The sequence below is a fragment of the Poeciliopsis prolifica genome, unplaced genomic scaffold (genome assembly GCF_027474105.1).
Source record: "Poeciliopsis prolifica strain line A6 unplaced genomic scaffold, Auburn_PproV2 SCAFFOLD007, whole genome shotgun sequence".
Lineage (NCBI taxonomy): Eukaryota > Metazoa > Chordata > Actinopteri > Cyprinodontiformes > Poeciliidae > Poeciliopsis > Poeciliopsis prolifica.
In genome coordinates this window covers 5,434,018-5,455,009 of record NW_026562382.1, presented here as the reverse complement: position 1 = coordinate 5,455,009, position 20,992 = coordinate 5,434,018, and the positions used below count along the sequence as shown (strand labels likewise).

General features: G+C 38.1%; 3 protein-coding genes across 10 annotated transcripts in view; 1 reads left to right on the top strand and 2 right to left on the bottom strand.

Moving 5' to 3' along the window:
* The window catches only part of LOC129360892 (target of Nesh-SH3), a 29,304-nt gene extending 26,452 nt beyond the window's left edge, over positions 1-2,852 (top strand). For all 6 annotated transcript variants that reach the window (XM_055031385.1, XM_055031384.1, XM_055031383.1 and 3 more), the window contains 5 exons: positions 454-533; positions 825-854; positions 933-1,091; positions 1,195-1,317; positions 1,904-2,852. In XM_055031385.1, the coding sequence (XP_054887360.1) occupies positions 454-533; positions 825-854; positions 933-1,091; positions 1,195-1,317; positions 1,904-2,019 (508 nt within the window). In that variant the 3' untranslated portion in view covers positions 2,020-2,852. The remainder of the gene's footprint in view (positions 1-453; positions 534-824; positions 855-932; positions 1,092-1,194; positions 1,318-1,903) is intronic.
* A 1,454-nt stretch (positions 2,853-4,306) lies between these two features.
* Positions 4,307-17,894, bottom strand: tfg (trafficking from ER to golgi regulator). Of its 3 annotated transcripts, none has more exons than XM_055031386.1 (8): positions 17,747-17,894; positions 14,865-15,079; positions 14,678-14,761; positions 13,128-13,274; positions 12,496-12,663; positions 12,219-12,368; positions 6,569-6,661; positions 4,307-5,483 (listed from the first exon to the last, which is right to left on the bottom strand). In XM_055031386.1, the coding sequence occupies exons 2-8, from the start codon at positions 15,046-15,048 to the stop codon at positions 5,068-5,070; spliced, it is 1,242 nt and encodes a 413-aa protein (XP_054887361.1). In that variant the 5' UTR covers positions 15,049-15,079; positions 17,747-17,894; the 3' UTR covers positions 4,307-5,067. The 3 variants fall into 3 exon arrangements, with proteins under 3 accessions (XP_054887361.1, XP_054887363.1, XP_054887362.1); XM_055031388.1 differs by having other exon boundaries at positions 12,219-12,296; XM_055031387.1 differs by having other exon boundaries at positions 14,865-15,075.
* An 805-nt stretch (positions 17,895-18,699) lies between these two features.
* On the bottom strand, positions 18,700-20,913 carry jagn1a (jagunal homolog 1a). Its single transcript, XM_055032086.1, has 3 exons — positions 20,863-20,913; positions 19,637-19,759; positions 18,700-19,552 (listed from the first exon to the last, which is right to left on the bottom strand). The coding sequence occupies exons 2-3, from the start codon at positions 19,723-19,725 to the stop codon at positions 19,090-19,092; spliced, it is 552 nt and encodes a 183-aa protein (XP_054888061.1). The 5' UTR covers positions 19,726-19,759; positions 20,863-20,913; the 3' UTR covers positions 18,700-19,089.
* Positions 20,914-20,992: the final 79 nt, after the last annotated feature.

Here is a 20,992-nt window from a genome sequence, read left to right as displayed (position 1 = left end):
AGAATTACACTGACGATTGTAACTCAAAAGAAATCCAAACGCTTTATTTAGATTGAACCACATACTTGCACACAAACCAAGTATGTTCTCAGTCGCACCAAAGCCAAGGAAACATGTGGCGATAAAGTGGGTCACCGAGTTTCAAACGAGATCCTAGAATCTCTGGATGCTCACCAGAACCCGTCTGGGTCGGGTTAGTTTGGCAGGTTGTTGCCAACACATCTGAATGCAGCATGTGGAATAACCACCGAGAGTGTGTGCGTGTGTGTGCTGGTTAAAGCGTAAACTCATACTCATCTGTCGAAGACATTAAAACCTGCTACCTCCCAGCGCAGTAGAAGGATTGGTTTCAGATGAGAGAATACTCACAGTTCAGATTAGGCTGTTTCATTCTTTTTATGTGTAAATGACTGATTTATTTCATTTTTTCCATTTATTTTTGCTCCATTTCAGCTACGAATTCAAAGTAACACCAAAAAATGAGCTTGGAGTCGGACCATCTAGTGATCCTGTCACTTTTAATACAGAATCAGGTAAGTTCTAAAAAAACATCAGATTTTATTGTCACATAAAAAGAATAACAATTTCTTATAATTTTGAGCTGTTGTAGTTTTGTGATGATAAATGCTTCTCTCTTTTTTTCATTCAACAAAGTTTACTAACCATTTGCTACGCTGTTAATTTTACCCCTCCTTTGGGTTTAAGTCATTAACACTCAAGACTTTGTAAACTCAGTAGCTATTTAGAAACTGCTTTCCAAATGTCTGGAGTTTTGCAGCACATTTTATTACCGTACTTTGATTTGCACTCCATCTTGTTTGCAGCCGATCCACGCGTAAGCGAGCAGGCATCAGGTGAATGCTTTGCTCCTTTTTCTCAGAATATTTCGGTTCTCTTCAGACAGCGAGTTAAAGTCTTGCCTCTTGTCACAGGAAAAGATGCCATCTGGACTCAGTTCCCATTTAAATCCGATGCCTACTCTGAATGTAATGGAAAGCAGTACATAAAAAGGACCTGGTACAGGAAGTTTGTGGGAATCCAGCTCTGCAACTCCTTGAGATACAAGATCTACTTGAGTGACTCCCTCAATGGTATTTATGCACAATATGAACAACTGCTGAAAAAAAATTGAAAAGCAAGCTCCAAATTTTAACTAGAAATGTTGCAAACAAACGGTAACTCTTCCAATTCCAGGAAAGTTTTACAACATCGGGGATCAGACGGGGTATGGTGAAGACCACTGTCAGTTTGTGGATTCCTTCCTGGACGGTCGAACTGGAACCCAAATGTTGGCTGACCAGCTACCAAGCAGGCAAGGTACGGTTTACAAGCATGAATGTTTTATCTATTTTCTGCTTTTAATGATGTGTTTCAGCTGTTGTTCTCATGCAACTATTTATAAAGGAGACAAAAATCATTCCACAAACTTGCACACCGAGTAGTCTTTTCATTCATCATTCAAGCTGTCTGTTTTACCATAATTTCACACAGAATAAAGAAGGGCTGACATAAATCAATAAAAAAAAACATCATAGCGCATATTGAAATAGATAAATTAACACAAACTGACGTTTTAAAGCCTTTATTTTTTTTACGTATGTTGATTTTCTGCTCGCAGTAAATTGAAATACTAATTTAAAGGTCAGATTATTACATCAGACCAAAGGAAAACCCCTGAACATGTTCAATACAGAAATGTGGTCTTAAAGAAAAGACTGCTTAATTTCTGCTTAAAGGTTGCTATTTTCAAATGGCACTTTAATCTGACCAACAAGCCTCATTGGAAGGAATACTCTAATTCATTGAATAAAATTTAGAACATCTGACAGGAGCTATATTTTGCTCATTCATTACCAGTTTGTCTGTAATCTCTTGTGATGAGGATGCTCATCTCCTTTGACAGGGTTCTTCAGAGCGCTGAGACAGGAACCGGTCAGCTTTGGACAGATCGGAGGAAAGTCGCATGTGACATACGTCGGCTGGTATGAGTGTGGCACACCCATACCTGGAAAGTGGTAAAATTCCCCCCTGGCTGCTTTGGACGATGACTTTATCAGCGGCGAGAAAGAAGATCTCACCAGACTTAAACCCATCTTCTTGGACAGCAATATCAGATTTTTTTTCCCCTCCAAACTTTTCAGGTGTGAACTTTTAAAGGACTACTGGGGTCACATACGTAAAACCTAAGTAGATTTCTATATTTATGGGTAAAAAAAAAAAAAAATCTCACAATGGATGACAGAACCAAAATAACATACAGCATTAATAAAGATACTGTTGGGAAGCTGGCTCTCAAACAGTATTAACTTGTGTAATAATATTTATCAAAGGGTTATTAATGAATAGTCTGTATGCAGTCAAACGTTTGAGATGTTGAAGGAGAAAAAAACAGTCAACACTTCTCTGTCAGAGAGCACGTACTGTGGTCATAGGTGTACAGAAAATAGTGCTTTCACGGTACATGTACAGTGCAAATACATAGACATGCAGAACTGAGCTTCTGCAGCCACTAAGGGACTAAAATCAGTTGCAGATTGTGCAATGTTAAACTTCTGTTCATATATGTATATGGTGTCAAAAATGATATGCTTCTCTGCTTTAATACATTTCTGTGGCTTTCACAAATCTTAACCCTAAATGTAGGGCAGCCAAAAGTTTAGAAGCAGCATTTTAGATGTTTTTTGTTTTGGTTTAAAGGCAAGTACACGTCAAATTTATGTATATCTAAAACATATTTGTTTATTTTAAATCATTATGCGAAATGTAAATAACTTGACATTGCTCATAATTTTCTTTCCTGATTTTACTCTATGGTGCAATTTATAATTCCAGCAATAAATTTTGTTTTTATACTTGGTTTGTTGTTTTTCTTACTGTGAAAGCATTGGGGCAGTTTTAGATTCAGATTTCCAAAAATCTAACACTTATAATACCAATAGAAGAACTTGTTCCTCCCTCAAATAGCTGCATTTACGCGTCTTAGTGCTGGGCTACAAATCTGATTTACTGTTAGATTTATAGCATAAACCATCTTCAACAAATATTCCCTTTTATTTTGATTTCTGAAGAAGATGTCAAGACTGTACTCTTTGATTTGCAACACTCAGCAGGGCCTCCATCCCTGGTTTGGTAAAATTAAGTTGTATCAGTGACTTTATAAGCTGTAATAGTGGGAAATTCTCTGGAATTACATCACGTATGGCTCCAGTATTTCTGGAGTAGCTCTGTTACATTCGTTATAACTTGTTCTAATAATATTTTTTTGGTTTAAGAATTGCTTTTTCAGACAACCACTCTCCCCGGTTTTGGATGATATGCAGCTAGAAGAATGTCTACTCTCATTACTACTCAGCCTTTGGAGACAGACAAGCCTTTTACCAACTTCATACTCATTTCAAATAACATTTTACCCAAGTTATTTACCCCAACTACTTACATTTTAAATAGAACTGACTTGATACATTTATTTCAGCTCCAAACTGGCAGACATGAACAGAGAACTAAGAGTTATTGTTTCTTGTATTCATCAGAGGATCTGTAAATGACATTTAAAGGGAAGGAAAGAGACAGTGGTGTGAAAATGTCCTTTCCCACTTCCAAATTTTCTTTTTTTGCTTTTAAGGTTTCTCACACTTACATGCTTCAGAGCATCAAGATTTTGGGATGGCCTAGTCAAAGTCCTAACCTGAATCCAACTGAGATGCTGTGGCATGATCTTAAACGGTGGTTCATCTGCGATCACTATACTTTAGACTGTTTTTAATGCAACATTACAATTAGAATGGGTTATAGGATTTATTAGAAAATGCTTCAGGTGTTTATTTTTCTAATGTCTCCAAGGTAAAACAGGCTACAGCGATGTCAGCCGAGATCAGGAGTTTCATATTTTTACTAGTTGCCCTTCTCACTTCAGAGTTCATCAAAACTTCTCAAGACTATGATGAAGATGTAAATGTGTTGGTATGTAACACATGAATACAAACATAAGAACATTCAGCTAGCAGCTGCTAAGAGATTTCAACGCTTACACTTTACTAAATTATTAATAACTGTGTATTCAGACGGTTTCACATGGTAGACCAGACCACATATTCCCATGTCACAAGTCCCAGCCAAGCACAACCCACAGGCAGGAAAAACAAAGCAGAAATAAGCAGCATTACTGCAGTTTTTCCAAAGCAGGGTGAGGAGAGGGAACGGTCCAAACCATACTTAACAGACGTGAACTCAGAAACCACAGAAAAAGATTAAGAAAAACACTGAATAAAAAGCTGCAAAACATTAAGAAAAGACAAATGACTCAAACTGGGTCTCAATTCTTTATTCGATTCAAGAAACAAACAAACAAAAAAAAAGAAATGTTAACATTTATACATGAACAACTAATCTCATTTGAGAGAGGAATTTAATTTGATATACATTAGTAAAAACCAGTGAGAAGAAAGAAAGGAATACAAGCTGTGCTGGAGGTGACCGACGGTAAGAAACTAAACGATAAAAGCCTTCATTACCCAAACCAGTAGCTATAGTGTTCCCAACATGGGGCAGACACATTATTAATACCAACATGGTGGTGAAGTTAATCAAAAAATAAAACAAACAAAAACACCGTGCTAACGTTTGTCGTGATAGTGTCCTACAGAGTAAACTCAAAGCTGTTGAAGAATTTTGTCACAAATTCTGATCCCACTCGCAAAACAACACCTTATCATGAAAAGGACGAAGAACAGCTTGTGCAACAGCATGTTTTGGTCTCCCAGGTGTGCGCATACAGACTGGGTCTGTTGTTAAGACGACAGACACAGGGGGGCAGAACACCCGGTGGAGGCGGCAGGAGAACAGAGGGAGGGGTAAATAAGGTGAGGAGCAAACATCAGGACCAGAACAGAGGGGTGTGTACGAACACTAACCATCAGACAGGGAGGGAGGGGTTGCCAGTTTTTCTTATATTTGGACTTGATATTTGTAGAGCAGTCGACCTTTTTTCCTGCACACACCTTAAACAGTTGGAGCCACATAACGGGGAGGATGGGGCGAGGGATTATTAAATCCTGCTACTGCCCTCTTTTACCGGTACCCAGGCCCCGGCTGAGTGTAGCCCTGACCATAATGGGGGCGGTTGCGGGCGTAGGGATTAGCAGAGCCGGGCGGAGGAGTGACGGCAGTGCCTGGCGGCGGGGTGAAGCCCGGGCGTGGTTGAAACCCTGAGCCAGGCTGGGAGCTCGGCGGCATGCTGTAGTTGGCAGGCTGGGAGCCCTGGGAGGTATAGTTTTGGGGAGCAAAGGCTCCGGGTGGATACTGCTGAGCTCCCTGAGGCTGATGAGGTGGCGGCTGCTGCTGCGGCTGCTGCTGCTGCTGGCCGGTCTGGAAGCCAGGAGTTGGGGCCGGACCGGGGCCAGGAGCCTGAGAGGAGGGAGGAGGGTAGTTCTGGAACTGCTGTTGAGGGCCAGGTTGAGGGGCTCCAGGCTGAGAACTGTATCCAGCTGAAAAGTAGGAGGACATCTTATGAATTTTCTTTAAAGATTAAATTTGAATTTGTTATTGGTCAACATTTTAAAAAATAAAACATGGAAATATGCCAGACTTAGCCTGTCAGTCCTCTGGCAGGTCCTCATGAACACACGATTAAATTAGCAATTATAGAAAGGAAGTCACACCCAGAAAAAACACAAAAACATTTTAAATGGAATTCTGGACAAAAAAAAAACAACTTAGTTTTAGAAAAACAAAAACATGGAACTCCCCTCCATCAGTTTCAAATGTAACAATTGCCAGAACTTTTAGTCATCCATCCCTTGTCCCTAGCGGGACCAGGAGGTGCTGGTGTCTGTCGCAGGGCAACACAAAGACAGACAGGGCAAATAACCATGCACACACACATTCACACCTAGACCAATTAACCTGACAGTCATATTTTTGGACTGTGGGAGGAAGCCGGAACACCCAGAGAGAACCCACACATGCACAGGGAGAACATGCAAACTCCAGAAACCGGGCCTGGAATCGAACCCAGGATCTTCTTGCTCCAAGGCAACAGTGCTACCAACGGCGCCACTTTCAGTCAGAGCCCCGATTAATTATTTTATTACATAAAGTGTTGAAGTTGTACATTTATGCATCAAGCTGCTATGCCACGAATGTTATATTCAGTGTGAATAACTGTTCTTTTTATTATGTGGGCCCCAGGAAGAGTAGTCATCATCATGGAAATGGGTAGTGGAGATCCAAATAAACAACAAAAAGCATTTACTGATACAAATACCAAGATATTAATTTAAAAACAAACGCATTTTTGATTATTTAGAAGATGATGTTGAATGATTTTCTAAAAGAATTTTTCCAGTATGATATTTTGCAATCCCTTCCTACTAGCTGCTCTTGTTATTTGTTATATTTGATTGTAGTTGAACAGTCTTTTAAAGGTGGTTCCTGTTCCTCACACAATAGATCACATGAGCAAGAATTGTAGCATTCGAGTAGAAATTTGAGGCTCCTACTGCCAGATTACTTCTAAATCAAATGAATGCAGAAGCATTTTTCCTATAATCCTGCCCAGTTTACATCTTACCAGGATACTGCATGGCGTACTGCTGCTGCGGTGGCGCACCTGGCTGCTGAGGAGGGTATCCACCTGGAGCCTGGTACTGCTGATACACCTGACCTGAGGAGGCAGCGACAAACAGTATCGTTACAAACATTCCAAATATAAAACAGCTACTTCTCCATAACTGTATTGTTACCTAATCTATATACCAGATAGGCTAAACATGGCATAAATCCATATATCATGCCCTATATTTTTGAAGTAAAAACCAGAAATCGAGCTTCATTTTCATTTTCAGGTTTCTTCTTGCAAAGCCTTCTCAGTTCCTCTTCAGAGCTCGTTATTCCAGATGGAAACACAGCACTTCAACAATTAAAATCTAATTAGCACAATTAGTGGGCCAACAACCCTCCATAAAACAACTCAAGTATGGCGCATAGATTATGGCCCATAACATGGACGACCGGGCTAGAAAGGTTTTATAGGCCCTGCTTGTTCCGGCTCATCCCCACAGATCAGTCGGCTTGTGTAATGACCCGTTTCTGACGATGTCATAGCTTTTGGTGAAATTACAGTTAACCGAGCTTCTCCGATTGAGAAGCTCATCACCAAATATATCAGAGTCAGCTTTACATTTTTTTGACATTGTAATTTTTTTGGTTCCCTTATACATTTTTTTTTTAAAAGATCAGATGATGTGAGGTTTGTCTGCATAACATTTATGGATGTGTGCTCAAATCGTCATGTAAACGGTCTAACTCTCAGTAAAGGAGAAAGTGCGCGAGTTGCTAAAAATGCAGAAAGAAAGCACCGTTTTTCTGTCTCAGCAAATAAAACAGCTGTGGTTCGCAAATATATGAGCAAGGTGGCTTCTTCTTCAAATTGAGACTTCATTGTTTAGCATCATCACATCTTGAGGTGACCCGAATATTTCTCAAGAGGCATCTGACTTTCTAATACATTTACTGTTTTTTTGGGGGGGGGGGTTCTTTTGCAAAAAGAACAGAAATATATAATTTATTGCTTAACCATAACACAGCTGCATGATTTTATCCTAAGATATGAAAAAAAACACACACTACACATTCTTCTTTTTCATCAGGTTTTCCATCAAAGGTTCACGTGTGGAACGCACATGCAGAGACTTGGCAAGTCAGTCTTTTCCTTAAACAAGGTCACAATTTTACTTCCAGATCTCACACTGAGTATATAAGTATGGTGATGACACAAGCAGCTAGAGAACAGAGCACATTACCGGTTGGGGAAAAAAGAAAAAAAAAGCGATCAACGATCGGAGATTTTATGGCTCGTTTCTTACCAATAGAGCAGAAAAGGAGGGGATTTCAGATTTCACTCCATTTCTCTTTAGGTTCTGTGAATAAAATATATTTTCTACTATCAAATGTTAAGAGTTTCAGAACCTGCCCGAAATTGCAGAGCTTAGCAGTACACTCCTCTTGGTCATGACGCATAAGTAAATGCCAATAAAACCCATCAAAAACAATAATAGCATGGCTCGTTTAGTCCTGTACTGCAGAAACTATTTTCAACACCATTGAAGCATCACAAATTATGTGTCTTTTCTCCAAGAAAATCCATTCAAAAATAAAAGCTGCCAAAAAAACTTCAGAGAAAAAAGCTCAACTATGATAAAAGGAGCCTGTCCGTTATGATCATGCCTATTTGTGGATTTGTTTTGTGTGTCGGTTGTTTCTCCAAACTATTTGCAATAAATTTGGTTATTTGTGGACCATTTCACAGATCATATCTAAAGTATCTGGTATAAAATGCAACTTGGGAATTACTGGATTCACTTTTGGCTGTGCAAAGCAACCAATCCCAGAGCGCCATTCCTTTTCCTTGGCACTGATTGGCTGTATAACTCAAGAGCAAAAATAAGGAAGTTAGGTTCTGCGGTAGCGTCAAGACGGTTTCCACTGTGAGTAATAATTAAATTATTACTCACAGTAATAAAATAGGCAATTGTCAGTGTACCCTCAGCAATAACTTCCAATAAGACCAAGTAAGCATGTTGCGTTCACTGACTGAAAATAGAGCGGATATTTAGTTTCTGATTGGCCCATAACTGGACAAAAAGTGCTCAATTCAAGGCAACAGATTTTTCTTTTTGATGCATCTGGAACATGTTAACGATGATCCATAATTCAATAGGTCCAGTGTTTTTTCATGCATATCATTTAAGCCAAGTATTCACCTACATCTTCTCACAATGCTCTGCAATAGAAACATCTCAACTTGGGGCTGAACTATCCTGTCGCCACATGAACATCCCACACAGTGGTCTTTACTGTAAGAGGAGCCACGTGTGTGAAATTGTTTTTTTTTTTTCTTGTGTTGCTATCATCTGTTGTCCATTATAAGCACTGTTATGTAAGATTGATGGGCAGATCTGAATGTTGATTTCACTGAAACTTAAGAACAGTTTCTCTTTAATCATAGAAGCTCATTAAAACCGATACTTTGGGAGTCATCAAAACAAAATCCTGTTTTACAATGAGTATTTTACACAAATAAGACATCTGAACATTTGATCAATACATGTCTAGATTTTTTAGAGGTGCGGGGGGGAGTTGCACAGATTGAAATTATTACCATAGTTCAATCAGCGTCAGGAAAAAAAAAGGGCAAATTTTTTACCGTTTGTTCACAAATTGTTTTAGCAGCATTCTTAAGTTAACAGGCAGACTAAGGCTCCATTAAAAATGACTTCTGGCTAACACGAGTGCTCTGTTGGCCTTCAAACTCTCATATTTTACTATACAAAATATTGTGCGCAGACTGGCTGTTCTGATTTGCCTCAAGGCTGTCAGACTGCAACCACAGAAAGTAGTAAGAGGGTGAAGAGTGAAGAAACCACAATGTAAAAGAGCAGTCTGTACAGGGGTGGGTTTATAGTCTTTGTGTGCCAACCATCTGCAGCCTTGGAAGTGAGAAAAATAAAACCACAGGACAGATATGAAGACAGAATACTTGTTACCATAGTGGACATAAGGGATGCATTTATAAAAAAAATTTGGAAAAAAAAAATGTTATATCCAATCACGGCTGAAAATGTATCATAGGAAAACAATGGTCCTGTACTGACTTATAGGGGAAAATGTTTGCCTACATACAAAGAGGTTGTTCTGCTCCATGGATGATAACCAAAACTTATTGAAATTCAAACGGATTATTGATCTACGTGCCGAGCTGTTCAAAAACCTGCAGGGTAAAACTATTCTGGCAGCAAGCAAAGCAAGATTACCACCATGTTTAAGAAAGAGAGCTAGCCTCAACCACAATGCTTTTCTCCCCAGCACTTAATTTACCAAAACCTTTCATTTCACCCTACTATTTCTTCTGTGGCACACAATGGAACGTCGTCACAAATTACGTCCACCGATGCCGACGGGGCCATTGCGTTCAGAGAACAACAATCCATACAACAGCATTATCGATAAATGAGATTAACAATGGTGAAATTAGATTAACATGACAATATATATATATATATTTTTTTTTTACAGTCAAGTAATTTTATAATTTGCAGAAACATTGAAATATAAAGAATTTTGAATAAGCTGTGCTGAAAAAGGGAAGGAGTTCCACATTTTGAAAAAGTTGTGGTTTTAAGGTATGGAACTATGGCACCATACAGCCTTTATAGCATCACTTCCTACTGCTTGGAAACATGTAACCACAACAAACTGTAAATAACTTTCTCCATCTTGTTTACTTGCCTACAAACATAAGAGAGCTTCTTGGTCACAAAAAGTTTGCACTACCCCACAGATTTTTAATAAATAAACCCTGTGCAACCCATACAAGAGAACACTGACCACATAAAGCAGCAGCTGCAACCTATCTGCTTCTTTTGAGCTTGGTGAACAAAACCTGCACCTGATTGTTGCAGCGTGTATCTTAGAACATAAACGCCTGAAGACTTTCTAACAACAACAGTTGAAATCCCTAAAAATGGCTCTTAAGAGGACATCTACACAGACATAAAAACAAAACATCATTTGATTAATATTCCCACAACATTTAGCTGTTTCTATTCATATAATTTAAAGTAATAAAGACTATTACTGTTTTATAACTTAAAGTTAAAAAAAATAAATGAAACCGCAGAGATGACTGAAACAAATGTGAATAGAGTAACACTTCAGCGGAACCACACACAAAATTAAAAACTAATGAGTCATTTTTAATTTTCTCTAGCAAAGATGCACAATCCTTCATTGGCCTACATGAATCAGGCTTTTGGCTTGGGCCAAACATGTCAGAGTCTCAGATTACACACTGAGAAGAGTAATGGTAATACCTCTGATTAGTGAGATAACTTCCTTGGATACTTTTGTTTATATTTTGCTTAGGATTGCGGTGGTGATTTTTCATTCATAAACACTCATGACATCACAAATGTGAATTCCAAAAAAGCAGAAAGCAAGTCTAGAAAGTATGAAGTTATGAAATAGTGAGAAACAAAAACATGTCGATGTGAATTAGAATGAATAAAGCACACCTTAAATTTGCTATAAATTTCTGTTACATTTTCCCTGATAAGGCTCATTCAATTTCCCTGATAAGGCTCATTCAATTTCCCAAATCTAAACTATTGTTGATCAGAGACAATCTATTTCTGCAACTAAAAGCAAATATAACTACAGCCAGAAAAAATTTAGAAGCTGAGTCCAGACTATAAACACTTATCCATGAAAATCCTCTATGACTCAGCTATTTTATTTGCATCACATTAGCCAGACATTTGGTTTCTAGTGCAGTATTTCTCAAACTGTGGTCCCCAGACCACTTGTGGGCCACGCGCACCCCCTAGTGGTCCGCAAGGTACTGCATTTAAATGACCGTCTAACGCAGCTCAGCTCAAAGTGTGATATGTAAATTAGCTTCTCAAAGGCTTGTGATTAAAAATAATGAGTAAGTGGCACAAAATCAGATCACAACAGCTGTTGTAATTTTTTTTAAATTAAGAATGATTTATCAGTGAATAAATACGATAAAAACAGCTCATAGAAATGGGTAAATAATTTTTGGTGCAGAAGAATGCTCAAATCTATTTTTCTTTATTTTGCTTCTGAACTACAAATAGCCCTAAAATGATGTTAATGCACACATCACTTGTAGTGAAGAACAACTTCTTTATTTATTCCCATGTGTTTGATATTATTGGAAAACCTACAATCTACACTTTCAGAATTTGAAATAATTCAAAATGCCATCAGCATGTTTATGGTTTTCATATTTCTAAAACACCACTTCCTATTAGTTAAGAGACTAATACTTTCATTTCAGGTTGGATATATTTAGGTGATATATTTAGATGTGTTTTTGCAGGGGCACTTTTAAGTTAGGTGGTCTTTGAGAGTTTGTTAAATGGGTTAAGTTTGAGAAACTCTGCTCAAGAGTAGCTTCTACAAATGCTAGCAAAATTTCAATTAGGAATACAAAAAAAAAGACAGATTTCTCCAGCTACACAACCTGAAGATGGTGTTTATAAGCCTGAGTTGGTGATAACTTTGAAATAACGTGCTTTCATAGCGGTAAAACAAAGGACCACTCTTCTTTCTCTATTGGGATGTTTCTTACCATTGAGGAAGTATGTCTTTTTTTCCCCTCCACTAATCAAGGGGATCTTTGTAGGACAGATTCTTACCATCAACTCCAGCGGGGGGTCCCTGTTGTACCCCAACATAAGGAGCCTGTGGCTGAGGGGGCACTCCAGGCTGAGGCGCTGCAGAAGAGGAGGAAGCAATGCTGTCAGGAGTCCCTGAGCGCTCTTCTGTTGCAACAGCAGGGGAAGCAACTAAAATTTTTGTTTAATTTTTAAAAAATAAAAAAAAAAAAATAAAAAAAAAAGAAGACAGAAGCATGTTAGAGACAAAACTGGATGCTCTCCAGGAAAAACGTCCCGGTTGTGTAGTGTGCCGTACCAGGGGCCTGGTCCTCGCTCAGCCCAAAAGCAGAGATTACATTCTTGTTGACCTCGTCCTGGTTTTTTAAAGGGTCAAAGGCCGACATGCTGGCTGCGCTGACTGGAGGAGCCTGTTTCACTGTTGAGTCTGCCGCCAGAACTTTGCCTTCACGCCCATCCATTGATTCTGGAAGAAAGCAATTTTAAGACGGAACATTTTGAAGACCGTAAATGCAAGTAAACAGTATTTGGGAGCGTCAAGAGAGAATTACAAAATTAGTCAGAATAGATTCATACAAAATATTTGCTCACTGCTCTGATGTGGTAAGAACCCATTCTGCTCTTATACTGCTTCAGTCGAAATTAATTGTGCATAAGACGTTCAGAGAGCTGCTGCTGCTAAATATCCTGCTAAAATAATCAAATGAATGTTTTCATAGAGACTTGTATAAACTGCCTCAGTTTGGTGTCAGAGTCTATGTCAGACACGTTTCCTTCAGTTCTGCTTGTAAAATAAGTAAAATACAAGCAGCTGCTACTTTTGGGAAGTTCCTCCAAACTATTCTGGTAAGTCCTATGAGGAAGGGAAAAACAGAGAGAAGTCTCTCTTCTGTTAGTTGAAGATGTATCATGTTAAGGTGAGTTGCTCACCATTTTCAGGCGCTGTGGAGGTCATTCCAGGCTCTAAGGGCGGCTCCAGGCTGTCGAGGAGGTTGTTGACTTTATTCCTGAGCTCAATGAGCTCCCTGCGCAGGTACTTCACTTGACTGGATTCCAAAGGCCGTGGCTGACCATTCACTGCAAATAAAAACAATTACCACATTAAAAATTATTAAAGAATCAGTCGTATACTTGCAGGATTATGTGCAGAATTCTACACATAATCCAATGTTTCTTTGCACAACAACTGCAATCGCGACTTTCCGCTCTGAACTGAGAGAGAAAATTAGGAAAGAATAACTAAAGTAGACATTTTTCCATATCAGTTCCTCATATCGGCTTCCCGGTGTTTGTGGAAACGGCTCAGGGCACAACGCCCTGGTTCAAGATGTTGGCCATTCTGAGATCACAGGCATGATTTACCCCTTTCAAACTTGGCACAAGATCAAGGCAGTAATCTCCAGATGAGGTCATAGCATTTGATCCAAAGCTCGGGCTTGTATTGATTCCCCCTCATTTCAAAGAAGAAGAACATCTTTCAATTTTTGGTTCGTAAGCTTTTCCCTACAGTAAAAATTCAAGCACTTTCCAAAAGTTTGAAAAGTTTTTAAACTTTTCCCGCACCACACTTTGGAGTTAGAAGCAATACAAATGAACTAAAGAAGACAATGTAATGTATAATGTAATTTACTACAACATTATATAATTGATAAATAACGACTTATGATGGTATTGTACATAGCATGGACAAACTAAAATGCAACAAAAGTTTATGTTGTGATAATTCTCTCACACAGCCTATCCATATGACTGGTCTGAGAACAAAACACTAATTTAAAGAAAAAAAATCCTTCAATTTCAATTATTTTAACATATGAAATGTAAGATCTCCTTTATTTCAATAAAGCTATTAGGCATAAATATTATATTGAACAAAAAGATTTGTGTTAAGGTAAATGAACTTCCTGCTCACATAATGCTTAAATACTACAAATAATCACCTGACTGAGTTTTTTCTCATTAAACTGTGCAGATGGAATATCAAGCACTTTAATGGACTTCATATAGAAATCAAACACTTTCCAGAAAATAAACTTCCTTACTAGACATAAATACACACACTGGAAAATACATAGTGAACTGAAAACTCAATGTTAATGAATTAGCAATATTAAGATATACCGTTACTAAGAACTATTGACAGAAGCCTTGAGTGACATGACATTAGAGGTATTGTGAAACAGTAACACTTCTAAGAGCTACGGCTAAAATGAACAGGGCTAGTGCACAATTTAAATTAGGCTTTATAACCCAGTCTAACTGCCACGACTGGCTTTTGTGAGATTTGTAAAATTTGTTATTATTTGTTTGCTCATCCAATGCTAGGAGACACAGTGAAATTCCACAGATACTGAGTCACAGGGCAGAGCATTGAGAAAACAAAAGCTCGACTGCCCTCCAGTGACCGGCTGATGGAACAGCATAAAAAATGAAAATTTTAGATCTTATGGTGAACATGTAAAAATATATATATAGCTTACCAAATAATGTCAATTTGAGTATTCTACTGCACTGGATTGCAAAGGAGAGGTCAGAGCTGTCAAAAATGGTGATGAGGTCATCATCTGGAAATAGAAAAAAGACAAAAATGAAAAAAAATGTGCTAAAGTTATACGATACAACTGAGGGAAACGCACTTTGCATTGAGTTCAGAAGAGAGGGACACACCTTCATCTTTGTATTTAATGGTAACTTCATCGTTACTCTGCAGCTTGCCTCTGAAGACACGCTGCATCATCAGCACCAGCTCATCGTATGTGATGTCTTCATTATGGATAGGGATGCGTCGAATGTCGTCGCCCAGCTGGGCTTTGATGATCAGCTTGCCGCTCAGGTCCAGCTGGCCGTTCATGGTGTCGTCTGATCTCTGTTGTTCCCACTGCCTTACCAAGGAACAACAGGGGCATGTTTAAAAACACTTTATCTTTCTTTAATTTACACCTCAAATTTCAAGTCTAAACTTTTAAAACTCCCGAAATAAGAATTCTAAAAAAAGTTTTATATAACTGTTATCTTTTTTAATCAATTTCTTTTTGAGATTGACATTTACTATATTAAATCACTGAGGTAAAGTTAGATAAGGTAATTTTATATAGCACATTTTCAGCAACAGAGCAGTTCAAAGTGTTTTACATAAAGTAGAAGGAAATACAAACAAAACAAAACCAAAAGACAAACAGATAAAAGTATATAGCTACATATTGGTTCCACATGGTTCATAAAAATAAGTAGTTCATAATTTAGTTCCTCTGGATTCTTCTTCTGAACCAAAACTTAATGTTGTTTCTCCATGATTGGTTCTAGAAGGTATAAAACTACATGATGGTTCCAATTGTTCTGGGTTGAGTTCTAGATTTGCGCAATAAAAAGCTAAATGTTAGCACTAAAGTTAGTGAATACATTTATTGGACAAGTTCAGAAAATGAACTGGGTAAGACAGTGGGTCTGTATATTGGAAATGGGTCATTATGTTTAGGTCATGAGTATGAATAGACTTGCTGTTTATTCTGCCACTCCACAGTAACAAAGAAAATATGCCTCTGTGCATCAAGTAGTAGCAAAAGCACAGTCCTATTGAAGTATGTCACGTAATGTAAAGCCCCAACTACACTGCTTCACAATATAACTGTCACTAGTCAGATAATTTAATTGATTGTGACTTTTTGCAATAAATATCCCTTCTGTATTGAGCTGAACAATGCCTGAAAAAAAAAGTAAAAACAAACATGAGCTATCAGGCTCTACCCTGGTGACTGTCCTGGTTGATGAACACCACTTTCTGTCTGTGAGGCAGGTTTACAAACATCTGTGAGATGCCAGTCACGAGGCCAACAAAATCAAGCAGAAATTCCTCAAATGTATGTCAGCAGATCAGGTGGGTGGCTGCAGAAATAAGATTGTAGGACTACAAAATGTTACATTAAAAAATGTATTTGGTAGTTCTAGATTTGCGCAATAAATCTAGATATTATTATTATCAAAATAATAATATCAGAGATTCAATGAAGAGAAGAGTCTAAGGGTCAAACATCAGTCTGTGAAGTGGCAAAGACAGCCTTCATGTTGACTTTGACCAGAACTCTCAGTCTTATTGATAAGAATGGTCATTCACCTTAATTTAACATTAACATGACAATTGACTGCCATCATCAGGATTTCTTTTATTCCTCATCTAAGAGGATAAAAAAAATATATAAACTAAAAGCTGAAAGCTTTTAGTTTATATATTTTTTTTTATAACAGCCTCTCCATTCCTGGTTGTGTTTTATATGATCGGATTTTGATTACCTATATAGATATTAAAGACATAACTTAGGTTTAGATTTAAACAGAAAAAAATAAATAAATCTCAGAGTAGACTCAAAACAACAGAGTGGAGAAAACAACTAATTTTTTTTGTCACAAGTGAACTTAAATCAATTTTAATTATAATCTGATTTTTTTGGGAAAACAATCCAGAAACAATTTATTTGACAAGGCAGAAAACCTTGTCTAATAGTGAAATTATATGTCATTTGGGAATAATTAATCATGAATTAGTGTTACTGTTGTAGTGAAGTAATTTTTTGTGATAAGGTTGCATTTTCATTTGTAAGGCTTCATATCTCTGTATGCAAATGTTCTTATAAAAAAAGAAAGAGAGAGAGAAGGATTTAACAAACATGTTTCAGTGTGACTTCTGACACATTAAATACTACATAATACTGTGATTATGTTAAGTTAACGTCAGCTATGATTCAACACGTCAGTTATTATCATCCCGTAGATTCAGTATGTGAGGGGTTTATGCCAAAACAAAGCCCCACTGTGGGATTTATTTGCAGAAATCCTACTGCTTCGGCAGTTCTGGCCAGATGAGTAATTGGCTAGATGCTAGGGATTGTGTTGCTGCTAACCTTTAGCACACAAGCAGATCAAATGGCGACACCGAGAAACTGATTTGTTCTGTGGCTTCATGGAGCAAAAATCTCTGGGATTTAATGAACAAAGTAATGGCGCACACCAACTTTGCGTTTATTGGTCGCAAAAAAGAGCCGCCCAACTTTGTTTATCACAATAACAGCAACACACTGTGACTGGTTAGGTTTGACAATCCAGGCCTTTTCAGTATCAGACACATGGGCTACACCAGCCGAGCGTAATGAACAATCACGTTAGAAAATATATCTATGACAGTATGCAAATGTAATAAATTACTTAGATCAATTTCAGTTGGCACCAAAGGTCAGTAAGAATCAACTTAGATGCGTTTCTACAATTAACAAGCATAAACAGCTAGGCAACAGTTTATTTTATAATCCAACAGTGTATTGGAGTCTAAACACTGTTGTTTATACACTGTTGGAGTCTAAATAATAACATTTATGGGTAACTGAAAACGGAAATTTTGCTGAATCAGCCTCAGGGTGAACCAACGCATCGTTAGCTATGGAGTTAGCAAAGGAAACATTAGCCAGACGCCGCTAAGTACTAGCAGCTAACAGACAGGGATTACATAGAAACAGCTGAGTGATTACAGCTAAACACCCAAACCAATGCGGTATTTCTACCTGAATCAGACGACTTCACCACGCTGTGTTTTCACAGGTTTCCCCGAACCGTGAAGTTCTAGTTTGTTAGCCGGCCTAGCTAAGCCCAGGAACCAGCATCAGGAAGTGTCAGCCAGTCTGTCAACGTCAACCAGTACGTGGCATTCTCTCTGCGCAGCCGCAGACCGTCTGGAACAAAATTGGGTTAGGACTACTCCCCTCTTAATAGAAGAGGTTGACCGGATTACATTTCTTTTGTAGTCAATAGCTTGAAAGGCAACCCATTGCACTGCACAAAGAGGTATCTAAAATTAATATTTTGATTTTAATGGTTAAAATTAAAATACTTTTAATTATATTTTAATATCAGAGAATGTCAGTGTTTGGGATTCCACCTGTTTAAAAGATATGGACCCACCAATATCTACATATCCAAACAGAATATTAGAGTACCTAAAAAGCCTGTGACCAACTAAGGTACTCCCTAGACAAAATGTAACATTTTTTAAGCATCTGTGAAAGTCTGCATAACACAGAACATTAATTGCTGCCGTTTCTGTGAATGACAGAATTATTGTAATTGATTTCAGAATTTGTCAAAATCTTGTAACACAGTTGACCGCAATTTTGTGGTAAAGACACATCACACTGCTGGTTTGCAACTCCTCTGAGTTGGTTTTCAAATTAATTGTCCAATGCAGTGGGCACCACGCAAGCTCAAGGTGAGAAAATATTCTCACCTTTAGAAATTTAGATGCTTTTTCTTTGTAGCAAGAATACTTTGCACATTAAATTAAGCCAACTGTGCTATATGAACACACTGTGATACATTTATTTTGATTAATTTTTAATACAATAGTTTTGGAGACATAAACTAAATGTAATCAAGAAAACGTACCATACATATTTTTTGCTTCTTCAAGTCAAAATGAACAGTGTCATTAGGGTGCTTAGAATAACCGAACAGACGGAGGTTGTGATTTTATTTCTTCTTTAATATTTTTTTCCTCACTAAAAATAGAGATATAATCATAATTTACATAACATAATCAAATAAACTACCTAATATGAACAAACACTCGACGTTTAGAAGCAAATGTATACACTGTCTCAGCTTGAGTCTTTTATGTAAGCATGAGCAAAATGAAATCACTGTAACCTGAGTTCTTTGTATAGAAAAACTGAAGAAGGTGCAAAGATTTCATTGGTTACTGCAGACACAAGATGCAAGCTAACCTGCTACTTATTACTGTTCTAGGATCTTAAATATGTTATGCTGTGGGATTTTTCTGACCAAATAAATGCAACTGAATGAAACTTACAACATAAACGTAAATTTTCCAGAAGCAGCCCATTTTATACATTCATTTCTTCTTCTTTTCCTGAGTGGCATCGAACCACGAATCTAAAAGTTTCTTCATGTAGTATATCTGCCACGCATGCACTTGAACAGCAACCACCATGATGAGGTACATAACAGTCACGGCAGAGAAGCCAAAAATGAAGCGGTAAGCTTTTCCATGGCGATAGAGCTGCTGAGCTACGGGAAACATCTCCATGCCACCATAAATGAGAGGCGCCACTGAGAAAAGCCCTGCACTGATCATGGATATAACCAGGTAGCTGATGTTATTGTTTGGGAGTGACAGGCTGCTGCAGAGCAGGGGGATGAGGCTGAGCAGGTAGGGGTACTCCCACTGGTACGGTATGGACACTGTGTCGTGTGACACCAGGTCAAAGTGGCTCACAATGACTTGTGCAGCCACTAGCAACCAGATCAGAAGGTGGACCCAGTTCAGCTTCCGAACCTCGGACTTCAGGGAAGCACTGCAGTATAGAAAGTCAACATTCAGATTGTGGTTTGGATATATAAAAAAGAGCAAATATGATCAATAGAAACTGTATACTTGCCTCATCTGGTAACGTGGGGCCACCTTTTCTCTGGGTTTGAAGTCAGTTCCATTTGTACTGGCAGTTCTGGGGCCAACACGGGACGTCATGTTTGGACGATCCTGTTTCACACGAAATACACAACTTTACACAAAACAAGCTGCAAATATTTCTATTTATTGTTTAGATAGAAAATATAAAAAGGTCAAACACAGATAATTACCTCCTACACTAATAATAACTTTAGGTGTTATTATTCTTTTTACTTCCCAAGTGGAAGTAAAATGAAAATACAGTATTTATAACGTTTGTTGAGCTGCTTAAAGGCAAACCTTTGCAGGTTTTCTTTTTGGAAGGTCTTATATTTCACTGTATATAGGGCCACAAACTCTGACCACCTTCTCTCTTCATGATGCTGCCAGTGCTGCCATCATCACACAATATTGGGAACGGTGTGATCAGGGTGTGTTAAGATTTTCTCCAAATGTAGTGACTTAAATGTTGAGCTAAAAGTTTCATGATCTCAAAGAACTTCAGACCCAAGCAGATTCTTTGTGAATCTAGATGATTGATAGAACAGAGCTCTGCTAATATTGTAACGCTTAGGAGAGAGAGAGAGATAGACAGACAGACTGTGAACCTTTCCATAATCTATTCACGTGTTCGTGAATGAAAACAAGCCATGTGCCTCCGCAGAACAGCTGTTCTTAGATTAAGATTATAATAGAATATTAAATAAATAATCTACCGATGTCAAGTTGAAGCGTTGCTTTCTCGTGCCCTCAGTGAATTTATATTGTCGTTACTAAATGTTATTTAGTAGAGGTAAATGTATACCACTGAATGCCAAACTTTTCAAACTTTCACAAGAAATGAAAGTAATTTTATTTCAGAGCTGCAGTGACGTAAAAGCTTTTTGCTGGTTTTACTACATTCCAATAAAATACGCTGAGGTTTTTGCACCATGACAAAATGAGAAACGGGTTATTAAAGTGTGAATGTTCTGCTGCATTTATACAATGGTCGAAACTGTTGTTTTAGATACAAACCGAAAACCTAAGACCGAGAATAACGACGATGGCGGAAAGCAGGGAGCGCGCGAGCTGCTGAGCCCGACTATTTCCTGTATTTGCCTAATTTGAGCAGGTGCGTATTAAATACTAGACTGGCTTCGAGTTAGCGTCGAGTAACAATGCTTAAATATCAAGTCATGTTATGACTCATTATACCGCTGAGTATTTACTTACCTCTGGACAGGCTCGATGGCTGAATGCGTTGTACGGTAACACAAAAGATGTGATGAAATACAGGACATGGCAACGCGCATGCGCGCAGTCGGATCGCAGCATCAGCATCCCCACTCCGAACCCCGCCCAA

Coding starts and splice junctions, on each gene's coding strand:
- tfg (XM_055031386.1), bottom strand. CDS start 15,048: ATGAACGGCCAGCTGGACCTGAGCGGCAAGCTGATCATCAAAGCCCAG. Junction 14,762..14,864: donor CATTAAATACAAAGATGAAG/GTGTGTCCCTCT, acceptor TTCTATTTCCAG/ATGATGACCTCATCACCATT. Junction 12,664..13,127: donor CTCCACAGCGCCTGAAAATG/GTGAGCAACTCA, acceptor GCTTTCTTCCAG/AATCAATGGATGGGCGTGAA.
- jagn1a (XM_055032086.1), bottom strand. CDS start 19,725: ATGACGTCCCGTGTTGGCCCCAGAACTGCCAGTACAAATGGAACTGAC. Junction 19,553..19,636: donor GCCCCACGTTACCAGATGAG/GCAAGTATACAG, acceptor TCTATACTGCAG/TGCTTCCCTGAAGTCCGAGG.